This window comes from Miniopterus natalensis, chromosome 21 (assembly GCF_054644295.1).
Source record: "Miniopterus natalensis isolate mMinNat1 chromosome 21, mMinNat1.hap1, whole genome shotgun sequence".
Taxonomy (NCBI): Eukaryota; Metazoa; Chordata; class Mammalia; order Chiroptera; family Miniopteridae; genus Miniopterus; species Miniopterus natalensis.
Genome location: NC_142101.1, coordinates 12738158 through 12753453, shown reverse-complemented (window position 1 = coordinate 12753453; position 15296 = coordinate 12738158). Strand labels below are relative to the sequence as shown.

General features: G+C 45.4%; 1 protein-coding gene across 1 annotated transcript; it reads right to left on the bottom strand.

Moving 5' to 3' along the window:
- Positions 1 to 4946: 4946 nt before the first annotated feature.
- Positions 4947 to 13916, bottom strand: SDE2 (spliceosome associated SDE2). The gene is made up of 7 exons (XM_016221230.2): positions 13779 to 13916; positions 10848 to 10965; positions 9777 to 9888; positions 9300 to 9469; positions 8652 to 8766; positions 6859 to 7363; positions 4947 to 6440 (listed from the first exon to the last, which is right to left on the bottom strand). Exons 1-7 carry the CDS (start codon positions 13896 to 13898, stop codon positions 6219 to 6221), a joined length of 1362 nt encoding a protein of 453 aa, XP_016076716.2. The 5' UTR covers positions 13899 to 13916; the 3' UTR covers positions 4947 to 6218.
- Between the last annotated feature and the right edge of the window lie 1380 nt (positions 13917 to 15296).

Here is a 15296-nt window from a genome sequence, read left to right as displayed (position 1 = left end):
TTAATATGTCTTTATTGATTTCAGGGAGAGGAAGGGAGAGAGAGATAGAAACATCAGTGATGTGAGAGTCATTGATCACTTGCCTCCTCCACGCCCCCGACTGGGGATCCAGCCCGCAACCCGGGCATGTGCCCTGACTGGGAATCTAACTTCGATCTCCTGGATCCTGGGTGGATGCTCAACTGATGAGCCACGCTGGCCCGGCCTAAGGAGCATTTTTAAAACTCACATCAGCTCTCCACTGAGTCAGGCTTCTCTTCAGAAAAGGTCCAGAGGTAGTTGGCTTGGAGCAAAAGCCATCTGGACTCTGCAATACCCTTTCCCATACTCTAGTTCAGACACGCAAGTAGTACCACGAAGTTTATCAGACAGTACCTTCCTGATTTTGATCAGAGCCAGCCCAGAATTGTTAACACGTGGCGTTAAGTTACTGCACTTTCTGGGGGGTACTTTTAATCTTGAAAATCCACTTACTGGCACTGACTGGTTCAAGGTGGTAACCTGAGCACGTAATATTTAACTCCCTCTTGCAAACTCCCATTGAAGTGAGCAAAGAAATGTAAGAGAGAAGCTCTGTATTAGCACCAGACCCTGGGGAAGGAGAAGGGCTGCCACCTCCAAATCAAAGGGTCAGCAAGTGAAATGGACCCACAGCAGAAGCCCATTAACACCCCCGCGCGTGGACCAGCGAGAGCTGGACCAACTGCAGCCACATGTGAGGACGGCGAGACGGCCAATCTCTGTTCGGTGTGAACCTCCTTACTTCTAGCCTTTAATGTTACAAGAAAGGAGCAGTTTCAGGATTCCAGTCTTTTTACGTTGCCAGTCGAGGTCCATTTGCCCGTGGGGAGCGGGGCAAGGGCTGCTCACACTTCCCTGCTAAATGAAGCAGGGCACAGCTGGAGCTGGCAACCTGAAGGGGCTAACGGTGCCAATTAGGAAAGGGGCACTGACCCCGCCAACAGCTCGCCGCCGCCACAGAAAAACGCCTCGGGCATCGCTGCCCGAGTCTCCCACAAGCCAAAGAACCTCTAATCTGACAAAGTAAACCTCCACTCCACCTAAACGTTCCCCTTCCCCCTTGGAGGGTGCTTTTTAAGATTTCTACAGGTAGCCGCATAATTTGAAGAAAACGGTTCTCAAAGACCCAGACTGGAAAAGTAGGCCGAAGCGACCGAAATGCATTCCGTGGCAGCCACATACATGCTTCCGATCCCCTACTGGGAACCACAATTGACTGACTATGGTCCCACTGGCTGCCCCTCTGATCCACTAGGTTCATGCCCAGGCCATACTGTCCAGCCAGTGAGCACGGCCGGGGAACTGAGGCAGGCGCATTGCCGGGAGATGCTGGGTTCCAACCGGTGACAGGTTTGAGGACTCTCCATCGATCAGGTTGAACCTTCCTTGGAACTTCACTGCAGCAGAGACTCTTCCTGCCCAATCCTCCTTCCCTCCCCTCCCACGGGTGTCAACCCTGCTTCTGGCTCCAACAAATCCCTTGCACACCTAATCCCATCTTCATCTTCAACCCGTGCACACGCGGACACCCTTAAAAAAGGAGTAATTGTAAAGAAATCAACTCGAGGGATCAGAAGATGCACGAAGCCCTTAGAGCACATACACACTGAGTTTCAAGAGAACGCATCTATGAAACAGAAGCAAGCAGGGAGCAGACTCGTTTGAGAGTGAGAAAGGTTTTCTACAAAGACCTAACTGCTGGGACGGAAAGAAGATGGCGGCGCAGGGAACAGCTGCACCCGCCGCCTCCCGCAGCCACATCAAAATTACAGCGAAAATATGAAACGCCATCACTCAGAGCCTCCTGAAATCCGGCTGCACAGAAGCCCCGCAACCAGGGAACTGAAGCAGCACCGAGACCGGGAGGAGGGGCGGAGACGCGGGCGGATGGGGCTGGATCCCGGAGACGCGGCCGCGGGCCCACACCCGGTGCTGCGGGTAAACCCGGGAGGGAATCTCAGTGGCGGAGGTTTCCCGGAGGAGCGAGGGGTCCCAGCCCCATAGCCGGCCCCAGCCCAGGGCTCCAGGGCCAGGGAGAGACGTCCCCACAACTCAGGGCTGTGAGACCAGCAGGGACTGTGGCTGAGGGTCACGGAAGCTGCGGGAGCCCCAGCAGCTCCTCTTAGAGGGCCCGGCACGGACTCACTCGGACGCTCCCTCTGAGCCCAGCGCCGGGAGCAGCCGGAAAGGACCCGGGACACTCGGGGGGAACTAACCTGCCTGAGATCCGGGCGAGAGCTGGAGGGGCAGCTTCCTCCCAGGCTGAAGAGCTGGCGGAGGCCATAGCTCCTTTGGCGAGTCCTCCGCGCACACAGCCGGCAGGCAGGCGCCATATTGGAGCCTCCAGCACCTGACTTGCACCTTTGGCCCCGCCCCGTGATCCCCAGAGGCCCCTCCCCTCCCCCCCTGCAGGCTCTTCCAGGCCCTTTCCAGGGGCTTTTCTGTGCAAGTGGCCTCTTGAGCCCTATGCTTAGGACTTTCCTAAGATCTCTCAAACAAGCAGCAGCACACCCCATATGGCTTGATAAGTGGCCCCAGGCCTGGCACTAGCGGCAGCTGCATTGGCTCATAGCTTGGCCTCTCCTGGACACCTCCAAGCCCAGCACAAGTAGCAGCCAACTAGTTTGCTGTGTAGCTCATGCTGGGTGGCCCTGGGCAAGGCCCTGGCACAAGCTGACTGTGGACCTCCAAGGAGGCCCCAGAAACAGTGCACTTGGTGGTCAGACTTGACCACGCAGGATTACAACCCTACCACATCAAGGGGCGCACTTGGTGAACACCAAAGCCCCACTGAAGTAAATCCTGCTCTGTAGGGGTGTCTCCAGCACAGCAGCTCTCTGGCTGTAGTTGCAGCTGGTCCTCACAGCTGATTGGTCAGGGGATCAATTCCTCCCAGTGACGCCAACAGCAACCAAGGCTCAACTACAACAGGACAGTCCACACAGCCCACACAGGGGAGCACCTAGAAGGCCCAGCACAGGTGGCTGGGGAGGCTTAGCCACTGGACCCTACAGGACACCTACTATACAAAGCCACTCTATAAATTCCAGGAGACATAGCAGCTCTACCTAATACATAGAAACAAACACCAGGAAGCAGCCAAAATGTGGAGGCAAAGAAATATGTCACAAAGGAAAGGACAGAAGAAATCTCTAGAAGAGGAACTAAATGAAATAGGTCCAAGCAAGCTAACAGATACAGAGTTCAGAATTTTGTTTATAAGGATGTTTAAGCATGCTACTAGGGAAATAACTGAGAAAATCAATAACATAATAAAGTACCAATTTGAAATGAAGGCTACACGAACTGAAATAAAGAATAATTTACAGGGAATCAACAGTAGAGAATGCTGAGAATCAAATCAGCAATTTGGAACATGAGGAAACAAAAAACACCCAACCAGAAGAGCAAATAGAAAAAAGAATCCAGAAATATGAAGATAATATAAGGAGCCTCTGGGAGAACTTCAAGAGGACCAACATTCGTGTTATTGGGGTGCCAGAAGGGGAAGAAAGAGAGCAAGAAATTGAAACCCTATTTGAAAAATAATTACAGAAAACTTCCCTTACCTGGGGAAAGAAATAGACTTACAAGTCCAGGAAGCACAGAGGGTCCCAAACAAGAGGAACCCAAAGAGGCCCACAGCAAGACACATCATCATTAAAATGCCAAAAGTTAAAGACAAAGAGAGAATCTTAAAAGCAGCAAGAGAAAAGCAATTAGTTACCTACAAGGGAGCACCCAAACGACTGTTAGCTGATTTCTCAACAGAAATCTTCCAGGCCAGAAGGGAGTGGCAAGAAATATTCAAAGTGAAGAAAAACATGGAACTACAACCAAAATTGCTGTACCCAGCAAAGCTATCATTTAGAATGGAAGTTCAGATAAAGAGCTTCACAGATAAGAAAAAGCTGAAGTTGTTCATCACCACCAGACCAGCACTACAGGGAAAGTTGAAGGGTCTTCTTTAAGAAGAAGCTAATGAACAAAAGAGTCTGAGAAACTAAATAGATACGGAGACACTGACACATGCAACAGACGATCATATTTCAGAGGAAAGAGGGAAGGGGGGTGGAGGGTGGGAAGAGATTAACCAAAGAAGTTATATGCATATATGCATAACACATGGACACAGTCAATAACAGGGTGAAGGCCTGGGGAGGGGGTGGGAGCAAAGCGGATGGGGTCAATTGGGGGGAAAAAATGGGACACCTGTAATACTCTCAATAAAGATTTTAAAAAAAGAAAAAGAAAGACCTAACTGCTGACTTGACAAACACAGGAGGAGCAGGCTGGATCCAACAGAAAATGAGGTTCCACGGAACAGGGCAGAGAGTAAAATCCATAATCAATCAATAACAGGAATACAATTGTCTAAGATAAAAGGCTAGTCTTCAGACCACAAAGGGTCGCCCAATACTAAAAAATAGGAAGAGACCACACCTAGAAATGATCTGGTGACTTTTACTTATCCTGGCCCCAGGATATTTTTTCCATTGCTTTTAAGAGAGAGTGGGGAGAGACATCGATGTGAGAGAGATACATCCATTGGTTGCCTCCTGCACAGGCCCCAATGGGGGCCAGGAATCGAGCCTGCAATCGAGATACATGCTCTTGGACAGAATCAAACCTGGGACCCTTCAGTCCCAGGGCCAACGCTCTAACCACTGAACCAGACTGGCCAGGGCTAACCTGGTGACTTTTCATTTGAAGGACAAAGAAAGAATACAGAAGTGTCTAGGGAGAAAAATTCACATTAGATATAATAAAAAAACTCAACAGTCATAAAGCTTTTCTTCCACAATATTATATGCCAGAAAATAACAGCAAGTATCTGTTGTTTAAGACAAGGTATTGCATATGCTCAGGCAACAGAAAAACACTGCCAGGCATGCGAGGGTTCAGAAAGCGCACCACACATATACTTGTTTTATTATTTTTTTATTGATTTTTTAAATTTATCTTTATTGTTGTACTACAGATGTCCCCTTGTACTTATTTTTTTTAAAAAAGAGCCCTTTCTTTTTTCGTCCTGTGCACCGAAAGGTTGAGGGTTTGATTCCTGGTCGAGGCACATGGCCCAAGTTTCAGGTTCAATCCCTGGTATGGGGCATGCGGGAGGCAGCTGATCCAATGTTCCGCTCTCACATTGGTGTTTCCCTCTCTCCTTCTCCCTTCCTATCTAAAAAAAAAAAAAAAATCAATAAAATAAATAAGTAACTCTAAGAATACCAGCGGGAGACAAAAAATAAAAACAATGAAAGGACTGGCCAGCCCATGTTGCAGATGATACTTGGGCCCAAATAAAAACTTGAGACATTACAAAAAAGGGGAGAGGAGTTCAAATATAGTAAAAATGAATGGAAGCCAAGAAAAACAAAGGGCAATGTCTCTATACAGTTATTTCTATTGTCATGAAAGGCAAGTGTCCAAAATATTACTGAAAGATAATAAAGAAAAAACACAGTTCTCTTTTTGAAGCTTTAGCCGTTTCCATACATCTAAGATCAAACGCGGTTTGTACCACCCTCAGAAAGATTAAGCCATATGCTGAGCATATGTGTTTCACTTACTCTTGCAAACTCCCACCTGTCCCACTGCAAACTGTGGCATAATTTGGGATCACAGAAATGTTTTTTCTTTCTCTAAGACTTTAAGCCCTGTGATCTCTTTGAATAGCCAAGCGATTTCTTAAATAACTATTTACTGTCCAGCTTTGCCCAAGACCTTTCAATGACTGTTTTCTGTGTAACTATACGTTTTCTGATAACCATACATCTACATAAACAGAGAATCCCTGCTAATACTGTGAAGCGAATCATGGCGTGAATTTCTCCCTTTCAGGAACATCATTTAAAAACTCCGGCGAAAAGGAAGTTACCACTGCAGCCTCTACAGACACCCACAAATCTGACAACTTGAGTCAAATAGATAAATTCCTTGAAAATATAACTTACCAAAAAATCTGAATAGCTCTATGTTTATTAAATTTTGTTATTAAAAAACCTTCCCATGTCAGGCTCAGATGGTTTCACACATTAATTCTATGAATGTAATAATGGAAAAGAGGGTATAATTAGAATCGGGTTATTAAAAAAGTCAGCTTTAATATCAACAGGAATAATGGCCAATAGTCAACGTTATTCAGGTTCTAAGTGCTAGACTAGAAAAAAAATAGGAAATCAGCTCGGAGCAATTCATTTCTTCCTGCCTTTCACAGGCTTGGCAAACAGAGCAGGGTCTATCTGCTCCTTTGCCAGTCCCCTGACAGAGAAGAGTCTTGCCGCCCGCTCCTGAAGGGTGCCCCCACACTTCAGCCCCCGGGCCATCAGTTCACTCTTGAGCTTCTCCAGCCCCAGCAACTCCATTTCTGCAACAGAGCCGAAGGCCAGTAAATCTATAGATTCCTGACCAATAGCCTGAGGGGGAGAAAAACACAAAGAAAATATTTAAAACAGGCTCCTTTCATCAAATCTAAAATATCACTACCTTCAAATGCCTTACTATTGTATGTATTACTAAGAAAGAACAAACAATACAGTTAATGCTATGATTTGAAATATACATCCAAATTCAGATTAAAATGTGAAAAATATACATCTTAGAAGTAATGAAAGGCCACCACCTAGTGGCAAAAAATACAAATTCCGGAGCGAAGAAAAAACACAAAAAACTAAGGATTTTTAGCGGGCCAGGCCAGCTGAACCATCGTAAATCTGCACTTCATTTCTGATCCACTAAGCAACTGGTGGGGAAAAGCACATTTTCATTTTAATGACTCACTGTGGAGATTAAATTGATTTGGCTTTAGACAACCACCTCCCCAAAATTACTTACTGTGTTTCCTGACTGGCTTTCCTCCAGTTTGGCAGTGGGAATGTTTTCCCCGTCTTCTCCAGGTGCTGCCTTGGCAGCTGGTTCCCCATCAGTCATATCTTTTGTCTCTTTCTCCTCACTCAGTCCAGCCCCAGCTGGGTCCCTCTCTATGGGTCCTCTTCTCTCGGCCTCCTTTTTCTGCTGGGTTTTCTCTGTTTCTACAGCCACCTTCCTTCCCACACACCCCTTGGTAGATGTCGCTCCCAGCTGGGCACACACATCTTCTGAAACACCATTCCCAGAGTCAGCCACAGAGCTCTGTAGTTGTTCTGGTGAGCTGCAGTCTGTACTCAATACTCTTGCCCTCTGAGAACTACTGGGAAATTCGACTGCCATCTCCACACCACCACTGTCATTTTTTGGAACAGGAAGGCTCATTCCTGAAGTGCTAGGTGCTTCTTCACTGTCATCATCTGAGCTTTCAGAGCCGGACCCCTCCACCGTCTCTAGTCCTTCCATGCCCAACCTGTCAGAAAAAACAGAAAGTTTTAACACCACTTATATCTTCTACTTAAAAAAAGGCTGCAATTTTTGCAGGGATCAGATTCTGTCTGAATAAAAATATCTGCTAGCTTGAGATGGAGAGTAGGTAAGTTTCAGAAAAGGATATTCCAGAGGAATAAACAGTAGGTAAAAAAAAAAAAAATTCAGTGAAACTAGAACCAACCATCCCAAACATCCAAGAGGATCTCTTTTTTAAAGTTATGAATCTCATAAAACAAAGCTAATTTCATTTAAAGCTTGTTTTCCCTATATTGTATGGATTTCAACTGTTAAGAAATTATTTGACTGGGGAATGGATAAACAATTGTGATACAGCCATACCATGCAATAGTACCTGGCAATAAAAAGGAATGAACTACTGATACATATAATACCACTCATTGATGGAGCTCAAAAGCATTATGGTAAGTGAAAGAAGCCAGACACAAAAGGCTACATGCCATTGTGGAAAAGACAAAACCACAGGAACAATGTACCAGTGATCAGTGGTTGCCAGGAGTGAGGGTATAGGAAGGAAATTAACTGCAAAGGGGCACATGGGAAATTTTTAGGGTGATGGAAATTCTAGATCTTTATTTTGGTGGTGGTTATATGACTATTTTTTAAAACTATTAGAACTGTTCAATCAAAAAAGGTTAATTTTACTGTATGTAAATTATACCTCTATAAACCTGATTAAAAGAAACACACAATGCCTTTTCTCTCAGAAACATTTAATTCTCATTTCAGAAATAATACACAAAATTCTATGCTGGACTCACAGAGTTACATGATCTTTGGTTAATAATTACCTTTCTATCCCCAAGGGGAGGCTTATAAGGAAGCAAGATCCATTTGGACTTATCTAGAACGTGACCCAAGGGAACTGAGCTGGTAACCAGAGGACCAGCTGGGAAGGGCGGGAGAGCTATCAGAAGAATGGATAAGAAAACGTACTGTTGTGCTTTTGACCCACAAGTGCGAAAGTGGTGAAGAGAGGTCTGGCAGAGTGACCAAAGACCTCGATTATGACTCTCAAAAAAACAGAAAAAACAGACCACCTGGAAAGTACAGCCTGGCATCTCTACCTGGGATTTTTGAAAGTTAACACCAAACAGTAACTCAAGTATAAAGCAGTTTGTGTGATCCTTCACTATAAGGAAAAATATTTATCAATGGCACTCGGAGCAGAAACCAGTACTGGTGTGACAATGTGACAACCATTGAATGCTGAAGACTGAAGCACTCAGAATGAAATGAAACATACTTACCAAAAGCATTTCCTTTTCCTAGCACTGGATCCTCCATCTGTTTCTGATTTGTTAGGCCGCTTCCGAGTCTCACCGATTTCTGCTGATACCATCTTGCTGGAGGAAGCCTGCATACCTAAGCAGAAATTTTAACAACTCAATGTCTACTATAAAGACAAAGTTGATTAAAGAAATTATACGTAGCCTGGATTACAAAAAGAGCTGCAATCTAAAGCTCTAGATTTAAATTTCTTATAGTTAAAATTTAATATAGTTAAAATGAGATTAATCTAGAATTTACACAGATTTAAAATAACAAGCATTCTGGATCTGGGACCAGAATTTTAAAGCACCAGTGTCCAACTTATAAACTTTGAGGCCAAGAGGTTCAAACGTAGCCCTCCCCAAACCTAATGCTTCACCCCCTTGTGCTTGTTATTTGCATGCATTTGTCTTTCCCTTGTTGTATCATTATGTGATTTTTTTTTTCTGGGTCGTAAGATATACTGTGCTCAATACTGAGGGGAGAGGTTCCACAGCTTTCATCAGATTCTCAGAGGTCTGTGACCCAAAAAAGCTGAAGAACTGCTCTTTGTGTGCAGTGTGGACCAGTCTGGAAAGCTGGCTGCACAGTGCCTACTGACTACAACAAGGAATTCTCCCTCTCACCTTTGAGGACGGAATCCTCCAGACGCTCAGCCATCTCGTGGCACTGCTGCTGGTAGTCGGGGTTGGTGAAGCAGTGCCTGGGCTCTGCGAGCTTCCGCTGCAATCTCTCTAGGCGCTTCTGCTCCTTTTCAGCTTCTCGCTCAGCTTGCTGTTTTACCCATTCAGCCATCCTGGGGGTGGGAGAGAAAGAGATGTAACTGAATGGATATCTTCCCCCCAACAAATTAGTGCACTCTTGCTCATACTGTGCTAATCCCTCAGAAAGGTGTGCCACACTCACTACTAGCATTCTGTAATGGACTTAACTAAGACCCAAAGATAATTATTAAATGAGGGAAAAGGTAAAATTTGGTAACAATAAATTAGAGCACAGATATTTCAAGTTTACATTTCTGATCTGCACGGCATGTGTATAATCACCACTGATAGGAAAGTATGTTTTTCTCTTTAAAAAAATAAAAACAAATGGTATCTTACGCTTTTTCATGATTGACATCTCGCAGTCTCCTTCCACTGAGATCCCGGCAAGCTTCTCGATTGGTTGTCTTCTCAATCTGAGCACCAAGAGCTCGGAGCATAGACCCAAAACCTGAGCAAATATATTCGGAGAAAGCAGGTTAAAAAGTGTTTAAGGATGGATAAATGCTGAACTTGTGAAAATAGTAATGTATCGCAAAATTAAAGGTGGTCTTTCTTTTTAATAAAGGAAATGGATATCAAGATTTGAACCCAGGGATCAAAGGTAAAAATACTGATAAACTTGACTCAACCTCACCTTTCGTGCTTCCTCTTGTATTTCTGAAATATTGTACCTGCACCACTGAGATATTTTACAGGCCTGTACCCAGCGCCAGAGAACACAAGATTCCCAGAATAAGAACTTTAAAAAGTGTATGGTGAGATTTTATAGCACGTTCAAAAGGAAAGGCAATTTTAAGCTGTCACTGGCTAATATGAGAGACTTCATTCTTATTGACACAATTTCAAACAGCAGGATGATTATAATCTGAAATGTCAGCTCTCTGAAAACCAAAACGAATCACTGTAGATTTCAAGAAAGCTTCAGGATTACACATTAGGGTATCAGGAGAAAGACTTCTTTTCTCAGATGTGCTAATACAGCCAGAACCTTATTCTACCCCAACACATAAACAGTTGTATTTCATAAAGTGACTTTAGGCCTCCCTTGGAAACAGTAACGAGACCAAATCTTGATAAGAGCAGGAGGCTTGATTGTTCTACACGCTTTCCTCAGCAAGCTGGACACAACAATGACCATCTCTCTTCCTCTAAACTTCCCCAAAGCCTTAGCGCCTCGGTTGCCTAGGAGCTACCCAGCTGGAGAAGGTGGGAACTGTATCACGCAATACCTTGCTCAAAAAGAACAAAAGAGGAGATATTCAAAAGCTGGAAAGAAAATAAAGGATTTCATAAGACAAAGCATAAGGCTGGCATAGTACAGAGACCAAGGAGTTTTTAATTTAATACACCTCGCTAAAGACAGCAGATGTGTTATAAACAAGCAAGCAGTCGACATTCATGTCCTACCTCCTTTTCCACCACGAAGTCTGGGCTCCAAGCTATAAACAGCTCCATGCTGCACGGTGGCATCACTGCTAACAAGTGATCCATTGCATTTCACAAAGAAGCATTCCACTGGAACATCCTAGAGACAAATGGAGGTTTTTAAATGCTATTTATTAGTTCCTTGCAGGAAGGGTCATAGCTTATTATCTTTTCATTACTCCGGTGACAAGCAGGTAGTGTGTATTCAATTAATATTTAATTGAAAATGAAAAAGTTTTTTCAAATAAAAATAAAACTAATAAAAGAAAAAAGTCATTTCATATGATGTATTCTGGGTAAAATTTTTCCTGATACCTAATCATATATACAGAAGAACTTTTCATCTTTTGGGTGAAACTAACAGGAAGTCAGAGTCAAGGCAGAAGACTATGCAGGGCACAGATCCGGTAACTCTGGAGGTCCTATTTCCTCTGACTTTTTCAAACAGATAATATAAAGAGTGGCCCCCAAGTTTAAAAGTGACAATGTTTAAAAGTGACAATATATATCCTGAAAGTGTAGGTAAAAGGATAAGAAGAGGGAAAGGAAGGAAACAAGGGTATGGTTTTTAGTACACCTGCATAAGCTTTCACAGTTTTAGGGCCAGCTGGCAGCCATGCTTGTCTCTTCTGCTAGCATCCCCCTGAGTTACAGTTGATCACTCAGAAGCACAAGTGCCCCCAAACCCAGTCTGTATATTTCAAAAAAAATTCTCAGATCAAGTGATGAACAGAAATGATAAAAATTATGTCTGTCTGAACAAGTTTCTGACGCTGTAAAATAGAGGAGTATTTTCCAAAGTTACATGGAACTTAGGAAGTACACGATTCAATTTACAATATCAAGAACGAAAAGATCTCAACACCAATAGAAAGGACAAATGCATTACTGGTCTCTTCCCCAAGTGGAAACTATGAACATTCACCCTGAACCCTATCACACAGCTATTTCAACAGGAACCATTCATTCATTCAACAAATATTAAGTGTCTGCTATTGGCCAGGTATTTTTCAGGTGTTGGGACACTACAGGAATAATACAGTGAACACAGATCCTGCCTCGTGGAGCTTACATACTAATAGGGCAAGACAGATACTGAACAAATTATAGGTGAAATGGTGATAAGCAGGGTAAAGGGCATTAAGATATGTAGATGGGTGTGGTGCTAATCTATTTTACACCTACAGCTAGTCAAGGAAAGCCTCTCTGACCAAGCGGCACTGGAGCAGAAAACTGAAGAGAGTGAAAACCATCATTCCAGACACGGGCAAGAACAGAAGTGAAGAGCTACAGCAAGTGAAGAGCTGGGAAATCAAGAGTGCTGCTCTATATCACAGTGACTTCGATTCTCAGGCAAGAGTGGGATGCTTCATTCTTACCAATATAATTTCCAACAAAGTTTCTTATAGTCCATGATTTTCGAGATCAAGGTCTCTCAGTGAGTAAGAAAGCAGTAGACTTTCAAAGGAGTCACTATGACATTTCACCACTGCCCCCATGTCCTTGGGAGAAATACTGTCTCCTACTAACTTTGCAGTTGGATTTATCTGAGTCTGTTATCCCCGCCAAATGAAGAGCAGCGCAGGTTTTTTACTTTCTGCATGGGAGCTGACACTAACTTTATCATGTGTCAGAATAGTCTTGTCTTAAAAAGCATGGGCGTGAACCTGAGCTATTATTATTTGTTCTAGTATCTAATTAAATGCCCTTTTATAAGTTTTGTGTTCATTTCTGTTATGGTCCTGTTTCTTAAGTACCTGGCTGAATCCATTCATTTATATCTCATACTTTTTTTTTAATAAAAAAATTATTTTTTCCCATACTCCTCATAATTAAGATCCTTTTTTCTTCTGGTCTCGCCTTGGATCAATTGTCAGTAAGTCTGAAAACTGTATTCATGAGATAAGAGCTATTTTCAGAGATATTAAAATCCCATTATTTTGGAAAATATAACCCCATTCAGAAGGTCAAAGACAGTTCTGACAGTTTTTTGACTGGATTGCAGTATAGGAAGAAAAATGGGGGAAGCTGAAAAGCCACATTATTTGCAAACACACAATGCTGTTTCATGGAACCTGTCCAAGTAAAAATCTGGTTTAGGCTGTGGTGTTAACACGTGTTAGGCTTATAAATAACAAGCAGGGGGCACAGCCTAGGAAGCAAGGACGAGGTGTGATTATAAAGAAAAACAATACTAGGTCAAGTGCCAATATTAAAATTAGATTCAGGGAGGCCGCCCAATTCTTTAGATAACTGAACAGGTTTATATCTTAGTTGGTCAAACCTTGCTTGCTTGATAATTAAGGAAACCACACGTGTAACTCTAGAAGGCCGTGATAGGTTTGCAAAAACATGCACGGACAAATGAGACCATCGAATGATTCGTGGAAACATCTAATTGACAGGCCCTAAGAACCCATGCCCTCAGAAAGGCACGTGTGTGAGTGTTCGGCCGCCCCAACCAGTGAGGGGCCCGATGAATCCGCTTCCCTCCCCAGCCATCCTTGGGCCTGGGTTTGGATATGACATACTTCTCTAGATTGGAGCTAACTGCAATGTTTGATCAGTGGACAAAATGCACGTCAAATAATCACAGAATGAATGTAACGAAATGAGCCTTAAAAGGCATCTGGTCCAAATGCCTCGCTTACGGATGAAGAAACAGAAAACCTCAGCGTTTTCTGTTAGTCCAGACTGAGGGCTGGACTGGGCGTCTGTGAGCGGAGTGACAAAACCACCACCACAAAGCAAAAGCAAAGGAAGGCCTCAGCATCAGTTTGAAACACCTTAAAACTGAGGAACCCTCAGCCTTCAAAGCCGAAAACCCCAAAGAACAGACACTCTACACACACCCTCTCCGCACCCAATCCTGTCCCCTTCTTTCCCCCTCCTTCCGGGAACCGCGAACCTCACCTGATCTTGGCAGTGGCGATGGATAAGGTCACGGACGGAGCAGGGGGCCGAGTCGGCCCGCACCGCCTTGCACCCGAAGCCGGGGCCGCGAATCCACACCAGCGCCGCCGCCTCCGCCATTTCACCTCGTCCCAGAAACTGCGACGCCCAGTGCCCAAGCGCCACAACGGGCCCGGCGCTTCCTGATGACGTCGACCCAGCCGTCCAGAGCCCCGCCCCTCACGTCTTCCGCTCGCCCCGCCCCTCCCCGGGGCAGGTCACGTGGTCGGGGCCGCGGAGCCGAGCTGGCAGCGGGAGGGGAACAGGAAGAGCCTGGCGGAGGCCGATAAGCGCCGGGAGCGCCGGGGCGAGGCGTTGCTAGGGGAAGTTGCTAGGGCGGGGCTCCAGGGACCCTCTATAAAAGGCGGGCGCGGGGTTCGGTTGCCAGCGTTCTGGCTGCGAGCGATAAGGCGGTCGCCGAGCGCCGCCCTCAGCCCTCTTCCTCGCGTCTGTGCGGTTATTTTTGGGTCGCGGGGGATCGTGGCCTGGGAAGGCGCTGCTCCCTCCCCGGGGGCGTGATGGGAGAGGCCGCAGTCCCGGAAACGGTTTGGGGGGGCGACTTCCTCAGCCCTGCGGAGCGCCCCCCACCCGCGGGGCGAGGGAAGCGACCTCGGGAGACCTCTGAACGGCGGCCGCGGGCCGGTTTTTCCTGCGCGTTTACCGCGCCGCCTCCTTCCGCTGCGGAAACTGCGCGCCGGGCGCGCTCGGTTTCGTCTGATTCCCGCGGGTGCGCGCCCTGCGCTCCCTCCGCCGCGGCTCTGTTTTCAAAACATGTCACCGCAAGTGGGCCCCGGTGACCGGCAGCGGCGGGAGTGACGCCTGCGGTGCTGCTGCTCCCCCAAACCCGGCCGGAAAACAACTTTTAGTCGGCACCATGGAAACACACTCGAACAGATTCGCCTACGGCTCTGGGAATCTGGAGTCCCTTAATATTTAGTACGCTCAGGTATTTCCAAAATCCTGAGCAATTGAAAGACCGCTGGTGTGAAGACGGGGGGTCATTAGGAGAGGTCTGTGCCTCCTGAACACAGATGCATTGGCCCCCCAGAAACGAATCCTCTGCTGTCGAGATACTTGGCAAAATGAGGCTCCCTGCCAGAGGGAAAGCAACAACAAAAATTCAGAAATCACTCAATCGTGGCAGTGTGCACAGAATTCAGAGGCCTGTGAAGTTAGAGACTCTCTTGTCTTTATTTCGCTTCCACAGGAGGGAAAATTCCAGAGAAGGGGCCTCCTTGTTTATCACTATATCTAGTCCTTCCAAAACCTGAAATCTCGATGAAGTCGTTCACTTTTTATCTCTCTGATGCATTTAAATTCGTATTATTAAAAAAAAAAATCCCAAATGTTGAATAGGCACTTGTCCTTTAAAATATGAAATAACTCTTGTTCTTAACTTTTCAAAGACACGAATGTCTTGAGCAATATATATAACTTGTTGCTAAACCTTCACGGCAAGCACCTAGCACCATGATGTAC